Source organism: Erithacus rubecula (assembly GCF_903797595.1).
Source record: "Erithacus rubecula genome assembly, chromosome: 18".
NCBI classification, from domain to species: Eukaryota; Metazoa; Chordata; class Aves; order Passeriformes; family Muscicapidae; genus Erithacus; species Erithacus rubecula.
The window spans coordinates 10,365,953-10,381,033 of NC_136670.1; the positions used below are offsets into that span (position 1 = coordinate 10,365,953).

Sequence of the window (15,081 nt, forward strand, 5' to 3'; positions counted from 1 at the left end):
CTCTGAAATTAAGACTGAAATGCTAATAACAAAAGGAAGAAGACAATACAACTTCTGCATCTACATTTAACTGTTAAATTCTCCATCACTGTCTTCTTCACAGGGCCAGTGTCTGCATTCCCACAGCAAGGTCCAAACCAAGGTTTTCATGCTCAGCTCCTTGTTTCATGAAACCTGCTGGAATAATTTAAGTTCTCAGCTTCCCTGGGAGATTGGCTGAAACTGGCTGAGGGGTTCAAACACAGCCAGGCTCCACTTTTGTGCAGACACAGTGTGACCCAAGGGACTCTCTCCTCAGAAACCAGATTAAAACTATGCTGTTGATTAGGATTCACCTTTTACCTTCCTTACATTACAGCCAAGACTTTTCTTAAAGACAGTACCTCTGCACTGGAGCCCAGGGAGAGACAGAGCATTTCCAAGGAGCATTGGCTAAACTTCTTTATACGTACTGAGAACAGCAAAAAGAACTTCAAGGAAAGAAGATGCTGCTGCTTTTTCAAGAAAGAGAAAAATCCTCACCAAAACCCTTGACCCAAAGCTTTTCTTTGATGCTAGAGAACCTGGAACTTGGGAGCAATGTGGTAAGAGTCAATTAGCCTAGATGAAACTTCAGCTGTTATCCTAAGCACTCTAGACAGAATTTTAAATAAGGTGTTGCTTCATATGCATTTTAATGGCTGCAATATACCAGCGATAGATTAATTTTTCAGAATAAAGAGATTTATCTAGGCCCTCACTTTCTGAGCTGCTGAATGATGGATGTGGAGGTGCTGATGCAGGCCAAGGAAAGGGGTTAACTCCACATCACAGTGCAACAAGTGCCTGGAATTTGCACGGTCAAGATGGTGAGGATTAGGTTGATAGGTTCAAACTCTATCACTGCATCTGTGAACAGCCTTAGCTACTCATCTGACCTGTTTTGCCCTGTGGCTTTTGCAGATGAACACCACTAGACCCCTTTGAGAATATTTTTAATTTCCCTGTCCTGGCTGCCTTCATGGAGGGGAAGCTTAGGATGGAGCTGTGGGGTGAGTCCTACTATTCATGGTAAAAAAAGGGGAAAAATGCATTTCTTGGCACAGCTCCTCAGCACTGAAACTCCTCCATGAGTTTCCCTCACCCCTGTGACCTGGGATGCAATGATGGAGGTGATGCATGGAATCCCAGAGGGAAGAAGATTCCATTAGCTCTGTAACCTCCACCAAATCTGCTGATGATGACCATGGCACCTCCAGCCTGAGGGATCACACAAACACTGCCCTGAAAGAACCTGCAGAGTGTGAGCAATATATTTATTTAGGTGCTCACAGCCAAGCCTAGACTGAATTGTGCTGCTGAAGCAGGGCTCTGGTCTGAGTGCTCAGCATCCTGCAGCAGGAAAGTGAGGGTGGGTGAGGGGGAGGAAGGTGAGGAGAAAGGTCTTCTCTTTGTCCTGGGAAACTCCTGAACCTTTTCCAGATGGAGAAACTGAGGAATGAAACACCAGCATGGCCACATTTGGGAGTTGTTAGCAAAATTCATCAATTCCTCCTAACCAGGAAGAGGAAAGCAGGGCAGCAGCACTGCCCTTGAGTGAGGCCAGCACGGTTCTCAGTGCTGACTGGACCCAAAGCAGAGAGTGAATTCAATGAGAAGAGCAAGCAGGATTCTCCAGGAGCTCTGACTGGCCTGAGTGGCTTTGGTGACAGGCACACCAGCTGGTCTGATGGTGGCTGCACACTTCAGGAGGGCAGTGGCCAGAAAGGGCCCAGCTCCAGTGACAGACACACTGTTTATGGAAGCCACCACGGTTCAGCAGATGGGCTTATTTTTAATACCCTCCTGCCACCCCATACAATGATTTCTGATTTCCTGATGGAAGGCTTCCTGAATGCTCTGATCAGAGTCTTTGGGAGGATTACCAGGACCTGTGTGCTTGGCAGCCCCTGCACAGCACATCCCTTTGACACTTTTTTAAGCTCAGGCAACACTGCTACACCAAACTCCCCAAATCAATTTTCCATTTGTCCTCCCCTTCCCTTAATAACACTCTCCGTATACTGTGCACATTTAATTTACTCCAGCAATTTCCCGTCCCACTTTCACATTTTTGACCATAAAAACCTGGGAAAAAAGATAACTTATACTGACAACTCTGTCAGGGCATCATTTCTCTTAATGCATCACATTAGAGTCTTATTGAAGCATGAACAATGTGAAGCCTGGGCTCACCGTTGTCAGCAGCCAGGAATGTGGCCTCGTAGACATTATTCTTAATGTAGTCTGACTCTCGATCAAGGACAGCAGCAGTAGTGATCTGACCATTTGTGGCATTAATGTTCAGCCAGTTTGCAGGATCTGACAGCTTAGAGTATCTACAGAGAAAGGAAATAAATACATGGCATTCTTTTCACTGACATCTCCTTAATATTGCTTGAAATACGTTTTTTCTGGACTCCTGACCCGTGATTCAAAGGACCTTTGGATAACTGGTTTTGTTGACAAACACAATGCTAATTGAGTATCCGGTTTTTGACCTTTACAATTATTCAATTTTTCAATTACTTTAGTTTCAAAGGTTCTTCTTTCCACTAAGTGCCACTTACATGCTGGTTTCCTGCTGCTAGGAGAGGACATTTCCTGAGGTCTCTGCAGCTGAGGAGAAAGGGGGTCTGCAGTGACTAAACCATTGCATTCATATGCCTGAATTAGAGGATGGATTCCTGCTCTCTCCTTGCCCTTCTGAAAACAGTTTTTTAAACTCAAAGATATTCCTGTTTTCTGCCCACCACTAATAAACAACAATCTGGGAATACCACACTGTCAGAGTCACCTCCCAGCAACTCAAACAACTCACAGTTATTGTCTATTCATGTCCCATGCAACCAGCTGAGAACATGGGGGGGGAGTTTGGGCAAACTTTCCCTGTGTTCTCCAGATCAGTGTGTTCAGTTCATCCTTCTTACTTGTCTTCTTGCTTTTCTGCCTTCCAGTTTTGTACTGTTTGAACTGAGATGGACCATAACTATCCAACTAGAAGCTAATAAATGCCCAGACTATAAATTACTGAAATAAGCAAACAGAAGCTGAGCTTATTTCATGGATAACTCAGACCTGCTGATAGTTTTATATAGCTTGTCATTAGATATGCAGGTGGGAGCATTACTGGCTTCTGGTGAATATCCCTTTCCAGAATTGGGCTGTTTGATGCAGAAACTCAAAGGGAAACTTGAGCTGCATCAATCTATGAGAAGAGGAAAGCAATACACAGCTGCACAAACACCTGCCAAAGGAAAGAATTACATTTCATGGAGCTAGACTCTTTGGGATGTTTTCATTTCAATATCACTGCTGTGAGGCTCCTGCCCTTTCTCTGCTAAATGACCAGGGATCCAGTTTCAAAGCTGGCTTTGTGAATGTGTCTGTGGCTAATGAGGATAACCTGAGGTGTGACACTGGCCATGCCAAGCTGTGCACTACTGGAGATGCTCCTGCTTCCTCATCTTCTATTTGTAAAAACTCTATTTCATCAAAGACTACTTAGAGACTGAAATTTGTATGCAAGGCTCTATCAGCTGGATCAGCTCTGCAAAGTGCTTATCATGGATCTGTAGGCTTAGCCTTTTGGGTATGTTTTTTCCTAACTCACCAATGCCAACTGTGAAGTAAAAAAAAATAAATCTTTTTTACATCTCACAAAGACAGCACCCCAAAAACAATCTACTGCTTTTTGCAAAGCCTGGGCATTGGCTGCCCTGATGCCAAGGGAGAGAGATTGTACTGGGATTTGGAAATGAAGTGCTGGTGGATGTACAAAATGTGTGTCCTGGAAGTCCTGGAAAGAAACAACTCAAGAACTGGCTGCTCACACTCAGAGGAAACCTTACAGGACCCTCCCCATGCCCTGTGCAATGACAGGAACAGCAGGTGCTCGTTTGGATTACAGATCACCCCCCTCCAGCTTAGAGGGAGCACTCAATCACAAATGAGTTGTTCTCTCCTCTGAAAACCAGCCTTGGTACAGACATCAGGGAAATAAAGACCCTTCAAAGGCCAATATTTCAAAAAGAACATAAGAAAAATGGGCTTGTTAGTTAGGATGGTCTCTTTCCTCCAAAGACACAACGCCTGTCTAAAGACAACAAGATAAGGCAGTGAATAAACTATCATTTTCTAGACCTGACAGCCCTGTGCCAGGTGAAATATTTCAAACTCTTCCTGACACAAAATGTCACAACTGATGCAAGTTTAAGTGGCCTCAGCCGTGGTCACGTTGTATACTCAGGTTTTGCCAAAAATACCACAGCCCTTACAGACTGGGAGCAAAAAAAAGAAAACAACTTCTGTGGATGTAAAAGTATCCAAGAGCAGGAAATGCATTTCCTCTCTGCACAGACAGAGCTGAAATAGTTGTGAAAGTGTCACAAAGACTCATTTTCACCTACACTTTCCTGACAATTATTTCCTGGTGGGAATGTGTGTGAGCCAGACTCCTGGACTATGGATTCAGTCCCTGATCTGTCCAGGTGGGACAAAACAGAGTGAGTGACACTCTCCTGGTCACAGCATGAACTAAAAGTGGTCTTAAGCTGCTTGGACAGAAATCTGACTTTTACAATGTTAAAATTTTGCCAGCTGAATCCCATTCACAGGGAAAGCAGCTAAGGAGGAGGAGGAGGTTGTGTTTGGCAGGTGCTCCGAAGAGAAAGGAAAGGTTGGAACAAATTGCACCTACTGGGAGCAAGGGCAGCACTGGTGAGATCCAGACCAAGTGCCAGGGGCCTGTGAATGGGTGTTTGACTGCTCAGGCAACACTGAACAACTGGACACTTTAAAAGCCTGCCCAGCAGCTGTCTGTAACCCCACCAGCCTTGCTCTGGACTAGCTGACAGCTCCTCTTGCACTGTGCTTTAAAGCAAGGTTGAACCAAAATCCTCTGGAAGCAACATAAGGCATGATTAAAAATCCCAGCCATTTCATTTAAACACCCAGGTCTAGCCCTTTCCATGCCTCAGTTTTCCCCCATAAAACAGAAAGGTGCCTTTTTCTAAACCTCTGTGTTTATGAAATGCATGAACTAGACAGGTCAGAGCACCCTGGGTGAGGCAGAGCCAAAGGCTGGGTACAAAGCAGCCCTGAGCTCTGTAATTGCAGAAATCTGCTTCATTTGAAGGTGTGCAAGGCAGTAACACAGGATCCAGCTCTGCTCCCCCTGACCCAGCTCAGAGCCTGGCTTACCTGCAGCAGGGCATTGTGAGTGTACAGCCTTGCACAACCCTGCAGGTGCCACTGCCTGCCAAGATTGCACCCACATCCCACCAGCCAGTTTGGAGAGCAGCTTCCATCTGCCTGGCTCCCCCTGGTGCAGGAGAGCCCCTGGGTGCAGGGGAGCCCTTGGGTGCCTGCTGTCCCACCCCCCTGCCTGCTGTCCCCCCTCCCTCCCTGCTGTCCCCCTCCCTGCTGTCCCACCTCACTGCCTGCTGCATGAAGCGATCGGGATCCACGGCTGAGAACGTGGTCAGCACCGTCCCCGTGGGCACCCCCTCCTCCAGCCTGATCAGCTTGTGGTTGGTGGGGAAATAGGGGGCTTCGTTGACATCTGTGACCGAAATGGTGACTCCTGCTGTCGACTGGAAAGACATCTGGATGCCACTGGCCAGGGGAGCTTGGTTTGATACCATCACTGTCAGCATGAAAGCTCTGTTCATCTCGTAATCCACTGCCTGAAACAAACCAACAAGCAAGTCTAGAGCCAAGCACAGAACATATTCTACCTTCTGGATGGAAGATGCAAGATTAGAAGACATATGATATCAAAGGCATTGCCTCATCTTGTTTCCTCACTTCTTTTGAAGGTGTAAATCCAGAGCAACTTCAATCCAGTGGAAGATTTGGCCTTCCAGTTTTTGGAGGGTCAAATAGTTAAAAAAAATTCCACAAAGGAAAAACTGTAAACAGCAGGGAGCATTTGCTCTGTGTTTTGTTCCAACGCTAAGTGGTTTCCAAAATACAACTTGCCTGTGAGAGCTGAGCATCAAATGAGCAAACCCACCCAGGGCTGCTCTAATGCAACAGGTGGAGCCTGCTCAGAGGGCTGTGACAGGCACTTAGCAGTGCTATTAGCACTGAAATTGCTGAATGGGGAACCAGGACAGTCTCTGTGGACTCTCAGCCTGAAGGGCTCTTTATTTTCCCTCTTAAATGAGTTTATAAGCAAAGGTGGAGCTACCAGGAACAATCCCTGGTCAGGTTAAGCAGGTGGTCCTTCCATTGGGACCTCTCATCCTCCTGCAAGGCACCTCGAGGTCTCTGGAGGTTGCCTAAAGCTCTTACAGCTGGGTTTTGCTGCTGGGAGGCCACAGATCTCAACACACACATGAAGACAATGTGTCTGTCCCAGGAGCCAGACAGAATGAAAAGCCTTTGCTGGCACGACTGACTGAGCCCAGTATAATAATGATTTCTAAACCATCCCACTAATTATGATGAGGGAAGTCGCTAATCATCTGCCAGGGAGGCTTGAGTTATGCAGGATCACACCTCTGCTTGTTAAAAGCTGCTTTGCTGTGATTTATAAATTTAGAAGCATATCCATCCTCCCTAATACCTTGTGCAGAGCTGAGTCTGCAAAGCACTCACTCAGGGTGTAAAATGCCACAGCTCCACCGACTTGGGCAGGGATTTACAGCAGCCAGAGCTGCCTGCCATGTCCTGTTTAAAACCCAGTATTGTCAGGAGGGAAATCAAATCATAGGAGGCTACACCAGAGGAACAAATTTCAGGGGCAAAAGGTAAAACAGCAGAATCTTTACTCGATTGAAGTGCAAATGTTGCCAATGCTAAATGGCTTCCTGACAGGCAGGGCCAACGTTTAATAAATAAAAGGAAGCATAAAGATTCCCAGTACACCCACCCGTGCTGACTCACAGACTGGAGCTGCATTCAAAACTGATGCATGCTAAAAGTTCCCATTTAAACACTATTCAAGGCCTTGAAACAATTTGACTAATGCATTTCCTCAACTTCTTTTCACACCCCCTCTAATTTATATTCCCTCATTATTTTTTTTTCACACTGCTCTGTTTGCTAGGCTGCCCACAGGCACTCTGCACCTCTCTCCCCAAAGGGGCAGCAGAGGGCTGAGCTGAGCATTCCATGATGCTCAGGACACACTGACCACACACAGCTCTGCTAGGATGTGGCCTGGTGCAAAGTATTGGGGTTTTTTTCCCCCCACAAAATGTAGGGCTGTTCTCTCAGCTTCTTCCTCTTTCTTCTGGTAGCAAGAAAACCAGGGCTGCAGAAAAATCATGCAAGGAGCAGAGCTGGACCAGGGTGAGCCACCCCAAAAGCTGTCTAGGAGGTAAGAGTGTCACCAAATGGTGTTCATCACACTTCAGTCTGCAAGACAGAGCTGATTTGCTCATCTCTGCTGTACCCACTGAGTTCAACTTCACATCATTTTGTTTAAAAAAAAGGATAAAATCAAGAGTCTGTGCTGTCCTGGCAGCTGGGGCTATTGAACCCCATGGGACTGCACCCCTTGCAGCCAGACACTGCCCAGCCCTAGGGCAGAAGTTATTCCTTACCTTAACAAGCAAAAAACACCAGAACTGTTCATACCTCTGCTCCTAAACCTGCCTTCCTCTGAGGCTAATGGTGCACAGGGCACTCTGTGCTCCTCACACCACACTCACCCCTTCCACCTCCATGCATCTCACTGAAAATTCTGTATATTGGTCACTTGATGTGGTTTTAGGGACACGGTGGACTTGGCACTGCTAGGTTAACAGCTGGACTGGATGATCCTAGAAGTATTTTCCAACCAAAATGATTCTGTGATTCTTTGACAGCAGGATCCTGAAGAAGCTCACAGAGCCACTACAACTGGGACAAGGACATGTGGGACCCTTGCCTACTTTTCACTTTCATGTCCAAGAAGAACTTGACATGAAATAAGCAGCACTTTAGCAGATACTCCTTGCTGGATGTTTGGTGTGTGATCTGGCTGTGAAATATCCCCCTGGAGATGCTGCACATCCTCCTCCTTCAGCAGCATCTCCAACCTGGAGCTTCAACATGCAGCAGAGGGATGCCGAGGGCTTGCCACATGTCCTCCTCTTCTCAGGGCACTTTTAACTGAAGTGAACAAATTTGCCTGGTGTTAGAGTTGAGGCAAATAATAACTGAAGCTTCAGCAGCATCTCCATTATAAATTCACAGCTCTGATCCATGCAGAGTTTATAATAACATTTTACTTAGCTGGCTGCCACAGGGCAGCCACTGCTGCTCTGGGAGATTGTCTTCAGACTCTGCGGTGTCTCATCTGAGTGGGAAGCTTCTCTCTCCCCTTGATCAAGGCTCTCTTTGAAGATTAGGGTCTTGCACAGTTATGGAAATGGTTTGGAAAGGCAAGAACAGAAAAGGGAAATGTTATACTTTTGGTGATCACACTGGAGCTGCAGATGGAGTTTTGCTGAGGGCAGCTGCACAATGGCCCCCATGAGCATAATCTGAGCTCCAAAGGGAAATCTGTCTAGGAAGGATTTCTGGCCCTCCATTTCAGGCCCCTAAAATGCTGGTGAAGTGGTGGGATACTGCACAGAGCACCCCTCCCTGTGCTGCTGCTGTGACTCCTTTGCTTGCAGCAGGAGTTATGTATGAGCAGCTTTGAAGAGCCATGTGAAAATCCAGCCTTGTAGTGGCTGTAAATAAATGGTTCATTACCTGACTTAATTTTTTACCTGTGTTTTCAACCCACATCAGTGATCAAACCAGCAAAAGACTGCTCCAACCCAGCACAGAACAAGCTCTGACCGGCCACCCAATCTGATGAGAGTACATCCCCCAAATCTTTATGCACATTCACTTATTAACAGAGAACAAAATATTTCAAAGAAGAAGGTGGAATCCTAAGAGTCTTCCCTTCTTCACCATGAAAATTTAATCACAAGCAATTTCACTCATTCTCCTTGCTGAAAATACACCAAAAAGCCTCCCAGCCAGTTAGGGGTAGGGAGCCCTGGTGCCCAGGAGGATCAGGTGGGGTGATGCAGTGAAGACATCCAATGCAATTTCAAGCTCTGAGCTCAGCTTGATGAGATCGGATTTTCATGTGGTTCTCTGCTTTGTGATCACTGTGGGTTACACAGCAGTGGAAAATCAACACCAGCATCAATGGTGTCTTGACAAATCTGCCCTGCTTTTGCCTGCAAGTTGTGAATAAGGGATGGTTCATTATGCACAAGTTCTTGTGCAGCAGTGTTTATCATGCAAATCCCTTGTTGTTCACTTTGATGTGCCTTTAAACTACAGTCCTGACACTTTGCAAGATTAAGAATAAAGGGTCCTTCCCTACTTGAAGTGAAAATGTTGGCATTTTGATTTCAGACTGGCTGCTGATGTCAGTGAAGTTAAATTTTTGCACTTTTCTCCATTGAATGTTTTCTGTTTCAGCAGAAAATTTGGATATGTGTATACTTACACACATATATGCAATCATATACACGTCTAAGCTTGAAGAGGTTTCATAATGCTGCACCAGGTAAGGCTGTCAACCATCATCACAGAGCAATAAAAAGTGATAAATAAGAGGACCCTGCTGAAATACCATCTGGCAGGTAGGATGATGTGTCCCTTGAAGTTTTAGCAGAGCAGCATCTGCAGACACACACACAGAGCCCCAGGGCCAGGGAACAGGACAGGCTCACACGTTCCTGCCAGAGTGACCTCACTGGCATTTCACTGATGTCATTTTTCCTAGAACACAAACTGTGTCCATTAGGAATGACTGCAACTTGTTTAGCTAATAACAAGGAAACAGGGCTCAACACAGAGCTACTCTGGAAATCATGCTGCTCTTTAAACTTAGTACATTCACCTATGGTGTTGACTAAAACCTTCTCTAAGGGAAGGGCAGACTCCTCAGAAGGTGCTGGCTTATCCATGCCAGCAGGTATTAATCCTTCCCACGTGCATGGTGTGTGCTGTGCAGCTCCTGCACATCTCCACAGACTTTGTGAGATTTCTTTGCTGCTTTTTGTAGTCAGAGGGAGCAGCCACAGACATCCTATCTGGGAAGAACTTCAGTGAATGCTGAAGGGATCCAATGACGTCCTGGCTGTGTGGAATGACTGCAGAAATACTCAGTGACCTCAAAACTCAAAAGTGAAAAAGGAGCAAATGCTTCAATGAAGACAGAGTCATGTTCTTTGGAGGCAAGGAAGGAAACACAATTTGGCATTTGCTGCAGGTATCTTGAGGCTTCCAGCTCTACCAGCACATGGAGGGATGATGGCTATTTCTGGTCTGATTTCTTGGGAGTCTTTAGACAAGATCTTCTGCTGATCCAACCTGGGGGGGTGGCTTTGAGTGGAGCTGTCCTGAATTGAGGATCTGCCCCACACTATATGTTTAACACCAGGAAAATGAAAATTGTAAAATTTCTCCTACAGTTTTGCTGCCAAACAACTCAGTCAAAGGGAAAATTTTCTTCCCTTCTGTCACCAGAAAATTCACTCCTCCTTCCCAGAGGATCACCTGACTGACCCAGTGAAACATTGCCCTTGATTCACAGCAAACTGGGGCTTTTCTGGCTCAAGTAGGGCAGGGCTGCCCAGCCCAGATCCATTCCCTCTTACAGAGCTCAAAGAGCCAAGGAGAAGCAGGAGCTGGAGGTCAGGCTCTGGTGCTGGGAATCCCTTCAGCACCTGAGGCTTTTGAAAGCTCATGGTGGGCTGGGCTGAGCTGGGAAATGCAGAACCAGCGGAGGCGAGAGTGTTCAGGACACAGATGGGAAACAAGCACTGGTGTTTCCAGCAGAGGAGGCACAGAACAGCTGCAGCTCCTGGCAGTGCCTGCAGGTGCAGGGGTGCCAAACCCAGAGCTTTGGGCTGCCCTTACCTTGACCACGGTGACCATGCCCTCGTTGGTGGCGGGGTCGGTGCGCACGGTGAAGTGGCCCGAGGGGTCCCCGCTGATGATGCGGTAGATGGCGTTCCAGTTGGGGGAGTGAGGCTGGTCCCGGTCCAGCACCGTCAGGTTGGCCACCACCACCTCCACCCTGTTCTCAGGCACCTCTCCTGAGTACTGCAAAGCAAACACAGGGCTGGTCATGCTGGGAGCTTTGTCCCTCCTCACACCGCCCTGCCCTCTCCCCTCCATCACCCTGATATCCCATGAAGAGGGCCATGGAGTTATTTGTAACAAGCAACACACCTCTTCCTCAATTCTGCTTTTCCTATTTTTTTCCTTTGTGTGTTTTCCCAAAGCCCAACTTTACCTCTCAGCCCAAAGGAGAACAAACCCACCACTTCACAGCCACTGCTCCAAGAAATCCAACAAAAAATGCTCCTGATATTCTTGCTCAGTTACAGCAACCAGAGAGTTAATTGTCAACAGCACTGGAAAATGGAAGACTGAAATGTCTAAATTTTTTAGGATGACTATCTCCATTTATCCCAAGGTATTTTGTCTCACTCAGATTTCAGTGATGGCATTTTATTGCTTCTTCAGCGATTTTACTTCACTGTATTTCTTTCTTGCCCATGATTTGATTTTGTCTCATTATCCGAAGTGTTTCTTGTGATTTTGCCACAGCCTTTCCTGGTGCTTCATTCTCTCATTCAGCACTGATTTCCATGGAGCATGTCCCATTCAGGAACATCCTGACACATTAACTGCATCCTTCCCTGCTTTCCAGTCCCTGATTTATCACATGGCTGATCAGGGATCCTGGCCTGTGAATACTTCCAGTGTTTAGGGCTCCAAAGCTGCCAGTAAGACACATTCCCAAATTTTCAACTGTGCTCATGTCTCAGCACTGCCTATTAGCAGCACTCGCAAATCAACACTCTGATTGACATATGGCAAATTAAACACTGGGGAAACGCCGGGAGCGGCTGGCTCCGAGTCTGCAACTGAAATTCTGGCCCCAAACTGCAGGAGCAGAGCACTTCTAAAAGCTGGCCTTTGGTGTGCACAAATGCCAGGTTGTGTAAAAGATAATAAATCATTCCTTTGTTAGCACAAGAGTCTGTTTCCCCTCCTAACTCATCCCCATCCTCTGGCATCTCTGCGTTACGGGTGCTTGTATTTGGTATATATTATTTCACTGCTGACAGCAAAAATATTCAATCTGCCTTATGCTAATGTAAATTTAAATTTGCCCTTTAGTGGTATCCTGAATGGCATCTTGCCCTCTTTTCTGTTGTGCACCTGTCCTAAACAAGTTTTCATTAGTGAATGCAGATGGCATCTCTTTCCAGCCACGCCGAGTGGTGGCGAAGAACAGTGGGGAAGCTGCAGGATAATTCTTATTCCACTACATGCTACAGCTCTTCTTTTCTCTTTATTTCCCCTGATTTCACTTGTTCTTTACCCATTCTCTTGCCCAATTTGGAGTCTCTGTGGCACACAGTTTAAGCAAGGGAAATATATGGAAATTTATCAAAAGCCTCTTGAAAAATCCATTAGATTATGTCATATGTACACTCTGCTATCAACCTTGTCTGAACTGAAGAAGATTAGTTAAACAGGATCATCTCTTCCTAAATCCACGCTAGTTATTGCCCATTACATTAAATTAATGTTGTATGGCACAGCAGCAGTGACAAGCTGATGAGCCCCCCAGCCTCTTTTAGGCTGCACTGCTGAAAACAAGGTATCATATTGTAATTCCAAAGGAGTTAAACCATCTTGAATCTTCAGCCCAAGACCACAGATTTTGTCTGTCACTCCTAGGCCTATGCCCAGCAGAATCAAACAGAATTAAGTCATCAAAAAACAAACCATCAGGTGCATTTAACCCATTTAAGAAAACCAGTCCTATATGATCCTTGAACACAACCCAGGAGCTGCCAACGAGTTTGTTTTACATGGAAAAGTCCCACAGATTAGATTTTACAGCAGCTCCTTTAGCAGCCATCACAACATCTGTGTTCAGCCCACAGTGACAGAGCTTACACATTTTAAAACATGAGGTTATATTAAAAATTATACATACACAAGCACATGCCAAAATAAAGCCTGGAGGAAGATGACAGCAGCCTATAAAGCTTTTTCACTGGGGTGAATTCCACAATGCTCAGCACATCCTGGGCAGTCCAGGAGTTCACCCACTTGTTGATGACCTCTGGTAGTGCTCTTAGGAAATTACCAGTCCTAAGCAGCACTGAGAGTGGATATTGCTTACTGTGCTTATAAAGCAAAGTATTATTCTGATGAGAACAGAGCACCTTCACTGGAATCAAAGGAGCCATCCAAAGCTATTCAGGGTAAAAAGCAAATCTTGGAGAGATGTGCCATGAAGAAAAGAGTAATTTTCATCAGCTACAGATCAGCAGCTACTGGGAATTCAAACTGGAGTCTGCCTTTCCTCCCTCTCACACTCCCCCACTATCATTATTATAGGTAAATGCTGTAATGTGTATTGTCCACAATTGTCTTTACCTTTAATAAAATTAAGTAATGACATTAAATTACACCTGCTAAAGGAAGGATGGCAGCTCAAAGCTACCCACACTTCTTTAATGTCATTCCCTCCCCACCCTGGAGTAATTCAGGATAATGAACATCTTTCACTATGCTGCTTTCCAGCATTCCCTCTGCTCTAAGTTCTCTTTCATAAGATTACAATTGATTTTCAAATAAAGAGAAGCATATCTATTCAAACAAGGTAAAACAATGGGCAACGGAGGAGCTGCTGGAGTAAACACAAGATTGATAAAGCAGTGCTTGACCTATACCTGTAGCATTTACTCATATTCCCCTGTATTTCATTTAGCTTCACTTTCAATTGTTGCATTTGAAGTCCTTAATTTCCAGGAAAATTTTTAAAGACCATTCACAAGGATTTCTATGGCTGATTGTTACACACTTCCCTTCTCAGATAGGATTTTTTCTGAAACTGGCATGTTCTTAAATCCTTACATTCTGTGGGGTATTTTTTTCTTCCTCTCCCTATAAAGGTTTGTGCTGACAAAACTCCTTTTCCATCATACCTTGCCAAAAAGGAAATAATTCATTCTGATTTTTGAGTTGGTACTAAAATCAGTTAATCCCAGAATTTGTCTTTTGTGTCATTTGGACCTGACAGCACATAAACATGCAGACAAATATCATTCTGGAGGAGAAAGGGATTGATGTGGGGGACAAATGATGAATTCACACCATGACCTGACTTTGTGCAATAAATCTGGAGTCTGGGCAGTGAAGCCATGCATAGCTGAGTAAAACCAATTAGCTACTGCAGCCACTCCTGGGGAGGTGTAGGATTGAGACAGATGAACACAAAGATAATTATTCAGGCTTCCTTCTAAAGGGAATTCCTTTTTTTTTCCAATGTCCTTACTTTTTTTCATGTCTGGTTTTGCTAAAAAGCTGTGAAGGCAAAGACTTGCTCACATGAATGTCTGCAGGAAAGATCTTTCTGTTGCCTCCAAGATTTCCTAATGATGACACAACATTCATTCCAGGCAGCAGTGGGTTGTGAAGGCTGAACTGGCTGGACAAATAGTGTTTCATGACCTATAGTTATGGGCTAACAGAGGAATAAGGGCATCTCAGTCCTCCTGTTGGACTCTGAGCCCCTCCTATGACTGCTGCCAAGTGCTGAATCTACTCTCTGGGTGCCTTAGGCTGGGAGAAACTGGAATGAGGGTGAGTGTGTGTGGTGGGGAGCCCCATCCCTGCCCAGTCCCTGCTGCCAGCCTGCCCCACTGGGCTCTGGGGATGAGGCAGCCCAGCACTCAGGGGGCTCCACTGACTGAGTAAAACCCACAGCTCCCCAGCTTCAGGGCACCCACCCAACCCCATGCTGGCACCCCAGGCAAGGCTTTACCTTTTCTGCTAACAAAGATGCTTGAGAAGTAGGAAAATTAATAAACAACTGTGGTCTGGTTGCAGCAATCTGTGTAAAATGGAGGGGGGGAAGATGAAAATCTCCTAATAAATCATTAATTGTGATGTGCCTGCCCAACTGCAGCAGGGAAACAAGCAAATGCCATCCTAATTGATTGCTTCTTATTCCATCTTTATAGGCCTGCATTTTTTATTGTGGTGGTTGAATAAGCCCAGAGGTGTAAAAAACCTCTAGATTGT

The 15,081-nt window shown here is 45.6% G+C and overlaps 1 protein-coding gene across 1 annotated transcript in view; it reads right to left on the minus strand.

Annotated features, from left to right (window-relative positions):
• Positions 1-15,081, minus strand: part of CDH4 (cadherin 4) — a 412,301-nt gene that overhangs the window by 17,262 nt on the left and 379,958 nt on the right. Inside the window, exons 9-11 of the mRNA XM_079321261.1 lie at positions 10,885-11,070; positions 5,452-5,705; positions 2,215-2,357 (exon numbers count right to left, since the gene is read on the minus strand). Coding sequence (XP_079177387.1) covers positions 2,215-2,357; positions 5,452-5,705; positions 10,885-11,070 — 583 coding nt within the window. The remainder of the gene's footprint in view (positions 1-2,214; positions 2,358-5,451; positions 5,706-10,884; positions 11,071-15,081) is intronic.